This window comes from Protopterus annectens, chromosome 2.part0 (genome assembly GCF_019279795.1).
Source record: "Protopterus annectens isolate FY-2018-M chromosome 2.part0, PAN1.0, whole genome shotgun sequence".
Lineage (NCBI taxonomy): Eukaryota > Metazoa > Chordata > Ceratodontiformes > Protopteridae > Protopterus > Protopterus annectens.
The window spans coordinates 967,510,158-967,525,176 of NC_056728.1; the positions used below are offsets into that span (position 1 = coordinate 967,510,158).

A 15,019-nucleotide genomic window follows, 5' to 3' on the forward strand; every position below is an offset into this window, starting at 1 on the left:
GTACATCTTGTGTCCGGAAATTCTGGGCTTTCTGCATAATAGTAACAATACATTTATTTATTTTTTATTTACATTTGTTTACCGGGAAATTCCGACTGCACACAGATCCTTTTTCAGCAGAGGCCCGGGGAGAAAAGCTCCACAGAATTACATGGCAGATGGTAAACAATAACAATCAAGGTAGTTATACAGTTAAGGTGATCATGACATGGAGAAATACAGGAGCAAATTAGGTTGAGTAGTAAGCATCGAGAAAAAGTAGTAGTAAAACACAGGGCTACAAATTTTCTAAACAGTAACTAGATAACAATAATAGACTAAAAGATAACTAAATCCTGAAAGGATCAACAGGCAGTGAAAAATCTTCAGTTCAGTTTTATAGTGATAGAGGGGGTACTCTATATAAATTTGGGAAAGGAGAGAAGGGTTTAAGGGGGGGTTAATTAGTTGGGGGTTGGACAAGGAGAGGAAGGAAGGGTAGTTATGGTAGTGGGAAGTTTGTTCCAGAGCTTGGATATAGCACAGGAAAATAGTGCTTCACCTGATGAGTTTTTGGCTTTGGTAACCTGGAGTAGATTTTTGTTGCAGGATCATATTGGTCTGGAAGAGTGGTAGGGTTGGAGAACTGTATGGAGCGATGGGATTCGGAGAGGGTGGTTTACTAGTTTATGAGCAAAGGTGAGTTGAGTTTGGTATAGGAGTTGTAGGAATTAAAGCCAGTCAAGGTCTCTAAGGGGGGAGACCGTGATGGCTGCAGTAGGTGGCACCAGTGGCAAATTTTGTGATTTTATTGTACAAAACTTCTTTCTTATCCTCAATAGTCCACGCTATCCTCTTTATGGTTCTTCTTTGGCCTATCAGTTTTTGTGGACTGCTACTTCCTTCTACAATGGCGGGGCATCCTGTCCTGGGCCTGGCCTAGCCCCATTGTAGGATTGTTTCCACATTTTGAGGATTCTACATTGTCATTTTATTTCCAGTCCTGGCACCAATGTGCCTACCAGGATTGGGTCCTTTTTCCGCCTTGGGTCTTGTGCACCCAGCTATCTAATTTTTTACCTATTTCTGTCCATGATATATGCTATACAAATACCAGTATCGTCTTGGTGAGATTTTGTGAAAAACAGGGTCCATCTCATGAAGGTACTCATCAAGACTTGAGGATGAACTCAATTTCAGCAATACTACTCTCCTTTCGTTGCTGCCTTATCTCTCCATTCAGACTGGACAGATGAGAGTGAAGGAGAGATGTTCTATCCCATGTGAGAAGATTCATGCAGGGAGGTAACTTAGGATGATTGTCCTTGGCAAGACAGAATAAGAAGGGGACCCAGTGCTGTTTGGGCCAAACACCAAAAATATTTTTGGACAGTCTTGTTTCAACTTGTGCAGGACCCTGGAAAAGAGGGGACCCACAAAGAAACATCTGCTTCCATGAAAAAGACAATGTCATTCACCCTCCAAGTCACAAGGCTTGGGGTTCTGGAACAGAAGGGAGGAATTTGTCTGTTCAGAAGGGAGGGAGAGAGATCTACTTGAGGAATAACCCAGCAATGAATTATGTCCAGAAACACCTATTCTGTGAAGAATCCATTCAGGAGGGTGTGCTTTGGACCTGCTCAGAGTGCCACCAGTTTTTTTTTTTTTTTTTTTTTTAAAAAAGTAGCATCTTTATCATCACTTCTGATATAGGCAATCATACATTTATGTAAATAAAAACAAATCATAATGACAATTCCAGTTGCAAGTATTTTACATTACAGACCGTACTGACACAATTCTAGTTGCAGACATTATAAAGCACTTATAATCTACCCAATCACTGCCAGTCAAACATTATATAACTCACTCAAATCCTGCTCTCTTTTGAACCGCATTCCTTCCCTGTATGCATTGCTCCCACAGCTCCAATTTTTTCCTATGTAGTTTGCTCCTACCCTTTTCTACAGATCCCAATTACAGTCGTTTTACCTCTGTTACTATATTCACTACTTCTAGTACAGCTGGCTTTCACTTTGATTTCCATTTTCTAGTGAATGCTTTTTTGACAGCCACCATAATTGGACTCAGCAAGGCCTTAATGTGCCTAGGCAATTCCAATTTTGTACCATAGCTCAGAAAAATCATTTCCCTAGTTATACCAATTTGCTCACCTAGCATCCCTCTCTGATGAGTAGTCCGCAGTGAACCTTTAAAGTCTTGAAAAACACCAAAGTAGTAGGAACCCAGTGGAAGACTGCAATCTTTGAAGTCTGCCAACTCACTACACTCCAAGAAAACATTTCCACTTACCTCTTTCTTTCCTGTCACACCTTCAATATTTACTATCTACCCAATGAAAAATTCTCTGGAGTCTACTTGAGGTACAAATATCAACAACTACATCAAGGAAAAACCCTAAATCTTTCAGATTCTGTTGCATATTTGGGAAATAAACATATCCTCCAATTGTTTCTTTGAATTGCTTATCCAATCTCTCTTCCCAATCCTTTCTAACCTCCTCTGACTGATTTGTGGTTATCATGCAATATTTTATATGGTCTACTAACTATTCCTTTTTTAAACAGCAGCTTCTGCTATAGAGTCGAATAAAAACTCTACCAGTACTGGTCTTTTGTTTAGCAGCCCTCTATTTCTCTGACTATACTCGGATATCAATCTTTGATTGGGAAAGCAATCTCTAACCTGTAATCCAAATACATTTATGGCATCTTCCTATTCTATTACCTTTCCCTCTCTAGTTATGTGCCCCCAATACACTGGTTCCTTTGCCAGTCTTCTCCAATAAATTTCATCCCCCTCTTGCCTGTCTGTATCCCTAGTTGCTGTCATCCTACTGGCAGAATCTACTTTCTCCATTCCCAAGTTGACTTAGTTCTGAAAATACTTTCTGCTACTTTATGAATACAATAATCTGTGTGATTATTGTTGATCTCAAAGTTCTGCATTCAAAATCCAAGCCTTTCCTTGTTGCTTGAGATTCCACCCAGTTTCATCATCCATTTCCACTTTGAATTATGGTTTTCTGCTTGTGCTATGTATTAGGAGCTTTAACCCAATCTTCCTTGTTCTATCAGGAGTATCGTCTTATCATACTTGACTCTTACAATCCCCCCCAGATAAAATATTTCAACATTTTATTAATTGCTATCCATCACTTCTTTGGTTGATAAATGTATACCTGACCTGTGTATAAAACTAAAGGGAGTAAAACATTTTTAACTGCTTCTACCTTACTATCCATATAACAGAGCTTCCAATTTCTCGGTTGTTGCATCTCTTATTTAGCATCTTCCCACACATCCTTAGCTGCCACACCAGAATCTTTAATACATACCCCTAAGTACTTCATTTTATCAAGTCATCATAAATATGGATATTGCAGAATCAATTTGAGTGTGGGTACATAATTTACCAGTATTGCCTTTGTTTTAGCTTCACTAATTTTGTATCCTGAAAAAATATGAAACTGTCTCAAAATGTTCCACAGCACTCTGTCCTTTTTTGGTATCATCAGGTATAAAATAATATCTGCAAATAAAGCCAGCTTTTCTGGACTACCATACCAATTATATCCTTGAATTTTTGAGTCCCTTACTTTCTTTGCCAAGGGTTCTAAATATAATGTAAACAACAAAGGGGAAAGAGGACATCATGCCTGGTTCCTATGCTGCAGCAGAAATTATCAGAGAGGAACCCACCCACTTTCATTTTTGTCTCCGATACCTCATATACCCTCCTAATCAACCTTGTAATTTTATCAGGAAATGCAAATGCTTCCATTGCCCTGCTCACAAAGTCCCAGATTACTCTGTCAAATGCTTTCTCTGCATCAGGACCCACCAACAACAGTGGTATTTTCTTTCATTCTGCTTCCCTCCGGATCACTAATTTTCTCTTAATGTAGTCAAATGTTTGCCTCCCCTCCACAAAACCACAATGATCCATACCTATTACTTTTGACATCATTTTTCTCATTCTTTTAGTCACTATAAATAATCATGGTTTAGTATTGAAATGGGCCTGTATGAAGCTAGAGCTCATGGACCTTTACCCTTCTTTAGGTATTTCAGCTACCACTGCTTTCTTCCAGGTTGTCGATATTTCTCTTAAAATACTGTTAAGCAAAAACTCGCAGATCTTTATCAGTGTTTTTCCCTTCTAGATTCCAAACTTCCACAGGAATACCATCTATTCCTGGGGACTTTCCTGTAGACTGGTTATCATCATTTTTATATCTCATCTTCTCCTATGCTGTTAGTAACTGAGCCTCCTCTACCTCTAACCTTGGCGTATGTAGTTCCTTCCATAAACATTTCCATCTGCACTTTTTGTTGATTTCCCCATTTTTCTGCCTTATATAGACTTTCACAGAATTTCATGTCCAATACTTCTACAGGATATCTTATCTTCTTTAAGATGAGCGACAGCCCTTTCTACTTTGCTACCAGAATTGTCATGCTAAAAGCTTTTGTGCCCTAGAGTTACCATCAAAAACAGTTGCTTAACAGCAATCTTTCTAAACTCATGCATATTAATTGAGGTAATCTCTTATTTTCTGTTTAGCATTCTGAAGTTGTTCCTCTTGTTCTGTGGGAAACACCCTATTTTATAATACTTTAACATTTGTCAGTCCCTCTAAATAATTCTGGTTACTTCTTAACCATATCTCCCTTTCTTTTATTTCCACCTTAAACTCCACTTAAATTTTATCCCACTCACTACCTATATTTTCAGAAGAAATTTCTATCTTCTCTAACAGCTCCTAAATAATTTCCACTACTCATTCCTTAAACTCCTTTCTTTTCAACGGATAGGTGAGAAAGTGCCAGTGTCTCATTTTTATTTTACTACCCTGCTTTTTTATTTTAACTGTTACTGGCTCATGATCTGAAATAGTTACTGGGTGCATAATCAAGACCTTCAATTGTAAATTCTGTCCAGCCTAGCCCAGTTTTTGTATCTTGGAGAATGTTATGTAAATTTACTCCAAACTCCTAGTACTGACTTCACACCTTCCATACCAAATATCTTCATAAATTTCTTCAAATATCTACCCTCCTTTGTTATATTATACATTATGGGCCCCCCCCCCAGACAAATCTTCACTGTTGCAAATCAAATTCCAGTCCACACCTATAATTAAATATTCCTTGCCGAAAGTGGATTTCTCCCAGAATTTTCTTAAGCTCCATTTTATCAGTTTTAGTTGGAAAATAAATACATACCAGTGTAATCCTCCTCCCTTGCCAGCAGACCCTTAGTACTACAAATCTACCAGTAATATTTATTTTATCCTTTTCTATCAATTTTGGAGCGCCTCTTGCAATTAATACACACACACAGATTCACTTCTGAATCTCGAATTTCATATGATCAATACCATATGATCAATATTTAAGAATCTCGACATTCCAAAATAAATCCAACAGGAAAAAAAACCCTTCTCAACATGGGGGGGCAAAGCACCCCTGCACCCCCCACACCCCCACTACTTAAATATACCAATGCTGAGATTGCACTACAGCAAGGAAAAGGGAAATATTTTGTTCTGCGCTGTATGCAGATCTCTGTTCAGAATTCCAAAGTTCTAAAACTTTGATCATATGGTCTCAACCATACGAAATTAGAAGTTTTAAGATTTTAAGATTCCGAAGGGAACCCATAAACACACATGCATATTCCTCTTCCTTTGCCCAAGGTATTCTGCTGAATAATCACCCGGAAAATCTTTATTAAATTCCCACATTCAGTTCTTTCCAAGTGCATCTCCTGCAGCATAGCTATTTGCACTGTACATTAGCACAGTTAACTGTTTTCTTTTCTGTATTTATCTGAGACCATTCACATTTAAAGGCATTACAGAAACCATTATAGTCTTAAACAATTATTCCCATCTTTTAAGTATAACAGCTTTTTTGTTAAATGTCTAATTTCAGCTTTTGTGTTATACACATACACTGTTTGGGCAGGTTAATCTTTTATACAGTTGCGAATCTGAAGTAGTGGGTATCGGGCACTGCCAAAGCGCCTCACTGAGTACCGGCAAACTGGGCAGCCTGTCTCTATCTCTGCATTTTTTCGGAATGTCGGTAGTCGGATGGCTTACCGAAGACATATCAGGATAATTGAAACAAGCACCAAAATATTTAGAAGTGCAAATAAACAGACGACGGATAGTTTTGGGTTTAAATAAGGCACAAAACTGACAGCAAGCTACGTCGTGGTCAGGGCCTGGGCAAGGAATACAGTACGAATGAAAATCTTTATGAGGTATTTGCTTTCCACAAGAAAAGCAATTATTTACTTTTACTGACATCAGTTAAGAGCAAGAAAAAGTTTCCCCAATGGGGTACTTAGCTTTTAGTTGAAGACTTCGATTCTGAAACTCAAAAACGAAAATTTCAGGAGTAGGCAATCGGCACTTGCGAACTGCTTCTGCTTCAGGCATCGCACGGCAAGAAAGACTGATGTAATGATGTCGGCTGCATGTTTTATACCCCTAACGACCTGACATCATGGAAGAAGAGAAAGCAACTGACGTAGGACCCAAGACTTTGTTAATTAGGCCGACTGAGTGCTACTACAAGCAGATAACCCAAATGTGATAACTGCAACAGTGAAATACGAAGAACATCTAGTGAGCTACATTAAAAAAAAATAGAGTGCAAATCACTATATATATATATATATATATATATATATATATATATATATATATATATATATGTGTGTGTGTGTGTGTGTAATTTATTTACTTCCATTGCAAGCTAACACTGAAGCCGCAACCCTATATATATATATATATATATATATATATATACACACACATACATACATATACACACACACATTTCCAATGTACCTAGAAAAACTTCAGCTCCATGCTATTTGTGTTGCCTGAATACATAGCATGACTTTCTTACCTAAATTGCAGTACACTGTCCCACTACAGCTCGTCTCAATCCTTTTATGTTCTACTTAAGGTCATGGAGAGGGGTTGTCTAAATGCTCCTTAATGAATAGCTTCACTTCTTGTATCTGGTGGATGGCCATCTCTTAGACGGAAATATCAATTATCTGAAAAGAACGAAGTTTTAGGCACCCTCATTTTTTTTTACACTTTAAATGGATTTTTTTTAATCAAACTTCGCAACAGCTTGCATTTCAGGATCGCTGCATACAACCCTTTCCACATCTGCTCTGTTATACATTATTTCAATAATATTATTAAAACAAGTCCTAGTTGTGCACGCAATATTCAAAATGGCATATTTTATTTAAATCTAAACAATCTCACTATTCACAAAGCGGGGCTGATACTTTGCCAGTCTCCCACACAAGTTACAGTCCACCTTTGCTTCAGTCCTCTACAGACAGTTCCCCAGCCTCCATCAGCTCCTGGTTTAATCCTAATTTTCTTTAAATTCTCCTGGTTGACTGTTAAGCTTCTTTGTTTTCCAGCATCTTCTTTTGGAACAAAGGGAAGAGTTTTACTGGCATTATCTCTTGGGTTATCACTGCTTGCAGGTGGGCTTTGCAGCTGGACCCCCCCCTCCCCACACCATTTTTTTACCTGGTTAAATTGCTTCATTCCTTCCATTTCCTGATCATCCTCCATAAATGTTTTTGAGCACCAGAAAAAAAAATACTCTGAAACACTCAATAATTCACCCTCATGAAGGCTATTCATCTGTTGTATTTCATTCTAAGATGAACATTCACAGTCTACGATCTTGTCTTAACTTTCAAAAGCTTTCCCCTCCATCACCCTTCTATTAACATCTTTAGTTGGTATGCTTGCATCTTCAAAATATTGACCTCAGCTTTCTTAAATGTCATCTTGGGAGAAACGAGATATACTCTCGCTCACCCGTCCAATTCCTAATATTGGCCAACATGAACCTTGCGGAATTTTGTTCCTTCCAGCTTCTCAGGAATGGGATTTCCCCGCCTACAATCTATCCTCTAAATCAACCAGTTTTGGAAAAGTTCCCTTAACATGCCTCATATTTTCTGTCCATCTCTAATTTCCATTTCTGACTTTTGCAGCTTGACCAGTACACAAGAATTATTCAAATGCTTCCTCTTTTCCCTTCTCCTTTGATTTTATGTAATCCTTTTTTGTCCAACTTACTTCAGAGACCTTATAGTGCATCTGATAAATTTTCTCTACAAAGTTGTTATAAGCCATAGCCTGCATCTACAACATATTCTAGTCTGCCTTCCACAGTCTCTGGGGTTCTCTTGGATTTTGTCTTAGTTGGCATCCAGGCAGAATATTCTTTGGCCAGGACCTCAATTCAGACTGACATGCTTGTCAGTCAGTAGCCATCTTGTAAGTCCCCTGCTTTACTCTGAGGTGAACCTAGTTAAGATCTGGTTCTGATTTTGCCATCAGTTCATCAACATGTCTGTTACAAATACCTTATTTTTTTCCATTTTTGTTGGTATTACTATAGTCTCTCTAAAGCTCCACTTAGCTTGAAACTTGTGTACGCAATTTATCTATCTTTGCTTTCAAGGAATTTAGTTCCACTTTATTTGCAACTTTCGTTTGCTTAGCATCCTGGAAAACAGCCACTTGGATTTCCAATGCCTTTTTCTTTTTTTTTTTCCTGCAATTGTTTATTTCTTTATATTTTTCTTCCCTGTTGGTATCCAGGCTATTAATATTTTGCTCAGAGACTGATCTAAACCATTTTAGCACTTTTTTAACTTGTTTCCCAGTTGTTGAAAGAGAAAGCTATTTTACCTTTGCTTTCAGACAAAACACCATACCATACAAGTCCAACACACTCTCTGGTCTTGGAAAATCTGGGTTGATGTGCCCAATGGAATCCCATTAGAAAAAGCAACCAAAAAAATGTGTGTTGGGGGGGGGGGTGTTGGCACAGGTCCTCACATTTCCATCAGTCAAGTTTCTAATGTAGGTCTTCTGTGCAAAGGACAGCTTTAACATTCTCAAAATGCACATAGAAGATGACATTCACCTGGTGTTAGATCTCATCTGTGGCAAATGACATCAAGGTTCAAAGAGGCCACAGTTCTGCTGTTCTCTGCTCTCATCTGACCCAGTAACTGAGTACAACATACCCTTTGGCATGTCCCCGACTAGGCACTAGAAACAACTTCAGAGATTCCTCACAAAAAAACAATAAAGGAAGAAAACAGGTCATGTTCGTACCATTTCAAAGCCCTTTCCCTGTATTTGGTCTCTTACAGACAGTTGCGTGGTGATTTATGCCTAGCCTACAAGCATCATCTGATCCCAGTGACTGATTTTAACACAACTACAAAATAAACAGCATCAGGAATGCCCATTCTAAGGGCCTAAACCTAGTCTTGACAAACAAGACATGCTGGCAAGAGGGGTATGCCTCTCAAAGATTACCATTTCTCTGGAACAGGCTTCCTATCCCATTTGAAGCAAAGCTCATCCCTAGCCCTATTCAAATGTAACTTGGACCAATGGTTGGGAAATCACAAAATTATCCCTAGTTTGGCACCTATTTCACTAATGGACAGGGACAGCCAGTGGATGCTTGATTTGTACAAACCTATATCGTAACTTGTAAAATTTCTTAGCATGTTGACATAAGACAGCTATATTTGATAAATTTGGGGTAAGCTTGGATCAGCTTAAAATGGCTCTTGGACCAATAGCCTAGCAACTACCTATGAGCCATTGTCAAGGCAGATTCATCTGTACTCCTTTCCAAATTACAAACAGCTAATAGTCTTGTGTTTGAAATAAACTCCTCTACTCATCAAATGCTGTGGGGTCTTAAATATTCACCCAAGCTATCACAGCTAAAGCAGATGGGCCATGGTTTTAACATCATGTGCAAAGAATAATGCCTTAAAAGTTCAGTCCTCCCCTCTGCCATCCCCATTGCTACATTGCATCACTACTGGAATGCATATCAAAGTGTCTGGCGCAGGAGGTGACTGCAAAACCCAACCCAGTGAAGTCATTTGTGCAATAAGTTTAATGCAAAAAATTATACTTGGCATGAAAAAGTTACATCGTGTAATAGCTATCCATGTTGTAAACCGCCTGACAATCCATGCTGCAGAGTTCTGTTCAAAAGCTAACCAACAGCCTAAACATACAAATGTGATAAAAGGCTACTTATAAATACAGCACTGTATCATTAATAGCAATTGATCAAGCTGCATTTAAATAGTGGCATCAATGCAGTACAATAGTAGATATTATCCGCACGCAAGCTTAACATATCATAGCTCCTTGCTCCATCTGTGTTGTCAAATTTGTGTCGATATCTAACGGGCAATGCTGGTTCATGCAATATCTACATTAAATCTAAATTTCTTAATTTCACTTGCAAAAAAAAAATTCTATAACTAGGACACCTATTTGGTATTATGTTAGTGGCAGTGGTATATGCCCCAAGTCTGCTACGCTACCTGTAGTCATTTAAGCAGTAGTACTATAGTGAGCATCCAAGTGAACAGTGTTAGCAGGGATGTCCAGAAAAAAAACAAACTCCTAATACTGCTAAAACCACACTGAAGGAGCAAAAAAATCCACTGTAAAATCCAGTATAAATCCAATGCTCTTTATTGTACGCAAGTGCTTTCGCAACCAGCCCTGGCTGCTTCCTCAGACCAAAGATTACAAAAAAACTTCATCCCAAACTTTAAAAGCCTTGAATCCCGTGTCACATGACTATGACCAATTAATTAATTAAATGAGTTAAAACAAGTACATTCAAAATGCAAATACACTCAAAAAGCACAAAATTTCATTCAAGGCAATATATAAAAAGCCAGCATATTCCGATTTCCAAAAAGGGTAATGTCTTTGCATGGCCGAAAGAACAGAGAGCAAATCCTCCCCAGATGGAAATAGGTGTCAATACAGTTAGAAATAGAGATCAACAACTTTGACCTACTACATCTGGCTCTAATGAAGCCATTTTGTCATCTGTCAATGATACTATCCCTTTAAAATCACTACAGCAAGGGATAGAGAGAGTCCACTAATGTGAATACATTGTTAGGTTCGACAATTGAACAGACAAGACCGAAGGTCACTACAGCCAATAAGGAGATGGCTATAGTGGAACCTGAATGCTCCACCAATCGGGCATGTTATTTTCCAGTCCTGCCCCTCCCCTTCAACATACATTCGAAGAGGAGCTTTGAAATGATGCCAGGAGGAAGGAGATTCAAAAGGAAACCGTTGCTAGGGGAAGGACAAGTGCAGACCCTGAAGAAAATGTGGCAGAACACTTAGTTTATAATATTTCGAGCAGAATACTGGACAAAGATGAAGCCGATGTACTGAACAAGGGCATGGGCTTCATTCCTGCAGCACAGGCGGATTTACCTGATACATTGAACTGAGACTTTTTGCTCGCAACACAGCATTAAAAGTGATACATGGTGCAAGTAACACAAATAATATTGAAGAGAACTTATTCAAGAAGCCTAGTGTTTTTATGTCTGTTCTTCCTTCTAGTTTAGAGATTTTTGTGAAAGCTTGTGAAAATGAGTTATATGAAATGTTTTGCTCTAATTGGAGGGAAAGGAAACTTTACAAATATGACGTTTAGTGAAAAACAAGCTCTAAATAGACTCAAGAATGACAGAGAAATAATTATAAAGCCTGCTGATAAGGGACATTCTGTAGTAGTAATGGATAGACTTATTTAGAAGCTATAAATAATTTACTGTTAGATGTGAATGTGTATAGGATGATTGATGTAACAGAGGTCAATATGCTGGTAGTTTTAACCGTCAAGTTAGAAACTGTTTTTTGGAAAACTATACAACAGAAGATTTGCTTAAATATTTTATTGTTGAATATCCTATTGTCCCTAGTTTTGTTGGACTTCCAAAAATTCACAAATGCATCCTGAACCCCCCTTTTAGATCGATTGTTTCGGGGGCAGGATGGATTACTGAGCCAGTATCAGTATATATGGAAAAACAACTGAGACTATTAATAACACAAAATAACTTGATACTACGGGGCTCAGAACATTTTTTGAGAGATTTTTATGCTTTTTTAAACACTTACAGGCTTACAGGGGAAGAGTTTTTAGTTACTTCGGATGTCATATCCCTTTTTACCAGCATACCGAATGAGAAAGGAATATGCTAAGAGATTTCTTACTACAGGAAGGCTCACTTAGTGTAGAGAAGGTTGATTTGATTAGTTTTTTTTTGTAGAGCTTGTCGTAGAATTTCATGTTTTTACATTCAATGGGAAATATTTCCTACAAACGTCAGGCATAGCTGTGTGGACTCCTACAGCCAATAGCTACGCCAATTTGGTGATGGCGCAATGGCAGCGAACTTATATGATGAATGACTATGCTTTCAAGGGTGACATTTTATTTTTTCGTCATTTTGTAGATGACCTGTTCCTTTTTTGGGGGGGTAGTGAGGAAAAATTGTGAATTTGTGGAACATTTAAATAAAAGTACTGATTGTTTTAGGTTTTACCATGAATAGATGTCGTACCCACATTGAGTTTTTGATGTAAAAATACAGTTGGATGGAACCACTGGTAATGTGTACACTAAATTGTATCGGAAGGATTGCTACCGTAATAGTTATGTTCACCACACTAGTATGCATCCTCTCCATATTTTTAGGAATGTCATCAATAATCAAGCTATACGCATGTCAAAATTACATGCAAGAGACCAGGACTTTGAAAATAGTTTGATGACCCTGAGGGATGAGTTCCTAGTCAAGGGTTACCCATGAAAGAGAGGTAAATGAGGCATGCACTGAAGCCAGAACTAAAAGGAACACCACAGGGAAACCATATTTTTCTAGTCCCAATATGGGTGGAGTGGAAATGACCCCTAAGAGAATGAAGAGCAGAGAACAATTAGTGAAGTTTAGTATTACACACTCAGTTGATACTCGTTTGATTAAGGATATAATATATCGTAACTGGCATATACTGGGGACTGATGATAGGGTAAGTGCAATAGTAGGAGAGAAACCTTGTTTTATTTATAAAAATTGAAAAACACTGAAGCAGATGCTCTGCTATACAGATGGATTAGAACATAGATCCATTATGAACTATGGGACTAGGAGATGTAATACATGCTCGTTTTGTCAGTATATAGAAACTAACACCATGTTTGTCCATCCATCGAGTGGTAAATCCTTCAAGTTTAAGGCCTCAGGTGACAGAGTAGGAATATGATATATTTAGACCACTGTGCCTGCTGCAGTATGTTTTATGTTGGTAAGACCAACAGACAGTTAAGGGAGAGAATTCGTGACCACCTTTACTGTTTTAGGAGACAACAGGAACATAGTGCACTAGCTAAACACATGTTATAACAAGGGGAATCACTATTTTTACTTTTCTATTATTGACAATGTCACTGAAACCATTAGGATGGGAGATTTAAATAACAGAACTGAACAAAGGGAGTTGAGATGGATTTTTATGTTAGCAGCCCATAAGCTACCTGGGCTGAATGATTATGTATCGCTGAAACCCTTGTTGAAAGGTAGGAAGATTAGGAAGAAAGCTATTTAATTTTATGATTTATAGATAGGGTTATAGCAGCATTTTTATAGTTAGACTATTTTTAGACAACATATAATATAATATAGTATATGTTAGATGTTTTTTCTTTATTTATACATACAGTATTTTTGAATATTAGGAAGAAAGCGGTTTCATTAGTGATTTACAGATAGGGTAGTATTAGTATGTTAGATAGTATAGCAGGTTAATTATTTTTATATATATAGTATTTTATATGTATGTTCTTTTCTACATTATATTATATGCTTTTTTTATATATTGCCTTGAATGAAATTTTGTGCTTTTTGAGTGTATTTGCATTTTGAATGTACTTGCTCTTTTAACTCATTTAATTAATTGGCCATAGTCATGTGACACAGGATTCAAGGCTTTTAAAATTTGGGATGAAGTTTTTTTGTAATATTTGGTCTGAGGAAGCAAACAGGGCTGGTTGCGAAAGTGCTTACCTACAATAAAGAGCATTGGATTTATACTGGATTTTACAGTGTTTTTTTTTGCTCCTTCTGTCTGGTTTTAGCAGTATTAGGAGTTTACTTTTTTCTGGACATTTGCCTTGGTGTGTTTACTCCTATACTTCATAACTGGACTTCTCCTTTTTTACAGTGTCAGTAGGGATACTTATTTATATAGCTATCTGCCCCGAGGCATTTACAAGCCACCTCTGAGCTAATGTAAGGCGACTGAATAGAGCTGGAGTTCTTTCAGTCGGGCAGCATAGGACTTAACATTTAAGCCTGATGTTTTTTCAATGATACCGAGTGGGGTATTGGTCTTTGTTTGCTGTCATGCAGCAGTCCACTGCAGCCTGCAGGTGCTGGTAGAGTGTGGCTTGAGTACTTGATTTTCCGTCATTTCGGTTTCTTAAAGGAGACCACACAGTCTTTTAGAAGTGTGAGTAGTGTTTTTCGAGAAGTTCTTTACTGTGGTCTTTTTATTTTTTTTATTTCAGGTGTGGGTGGAGTGAGGACCTCCAGCGAGATCTGTTGTGATCTGAGTCAGGGTATAGGGGTATACTCGTGTGTTGAACATTGTGCTCCGTGATGATGAGATCAAGTATGTATTTTCTCCTCTGTGGGGATGTCCTTATTTTTCTGGCTATAATGTACTTGTGAACCTTATTTATTATACCAAAAAGAGTAATTATTATAATATAGGTTTCACCTTAAAAACCTAAGAGCCAGAAGCAAAACCTGCCAGACTGTCAAAATGTTTATAAAAGAAGGAAATCTACTATACCTTCATACTCTTCCATAGTCGTTCAGCAAAGAAAGCAGGGGTGTTTTTCACACATTTAACTGTAAAGAAAGAGCAACAAATGTTAGAACTTTATATCTCCAAAATGGATTGGTTGCACACCTAACAGGATGTATTTAGAAAAGTTTATCAGAAAATGGAACCAGAGTGTAGGTATCATCGTAACAAATTTATGTCAGGACAGTAAAATAACTGAATGAAACTGTTACAGTC

General features: G+C 37.8%; 1 protein-coding gene across 1 annotated transcript in view; it reads right to left on the minus strand.

Annotated features, from left to right (window-relative positions):
- Window positions 1-15,019, minus strand: part of LOC122792798 (annexin A3-like) — an 825,182-nt gene that overhangs the window by 40,584 nt on the left and 769,579 nt on the right. The window contains exon 12 of the mRNA XM_044060366.1: window positions 14,789-14,847. Coding sequence (XP_043916301.1) covers window positions 14,789-14,847 — 59 coding nt within the window. The remainder of the gene's footprint in view (window positions 1-14,788; window positions 14,848-15,019) is intronic.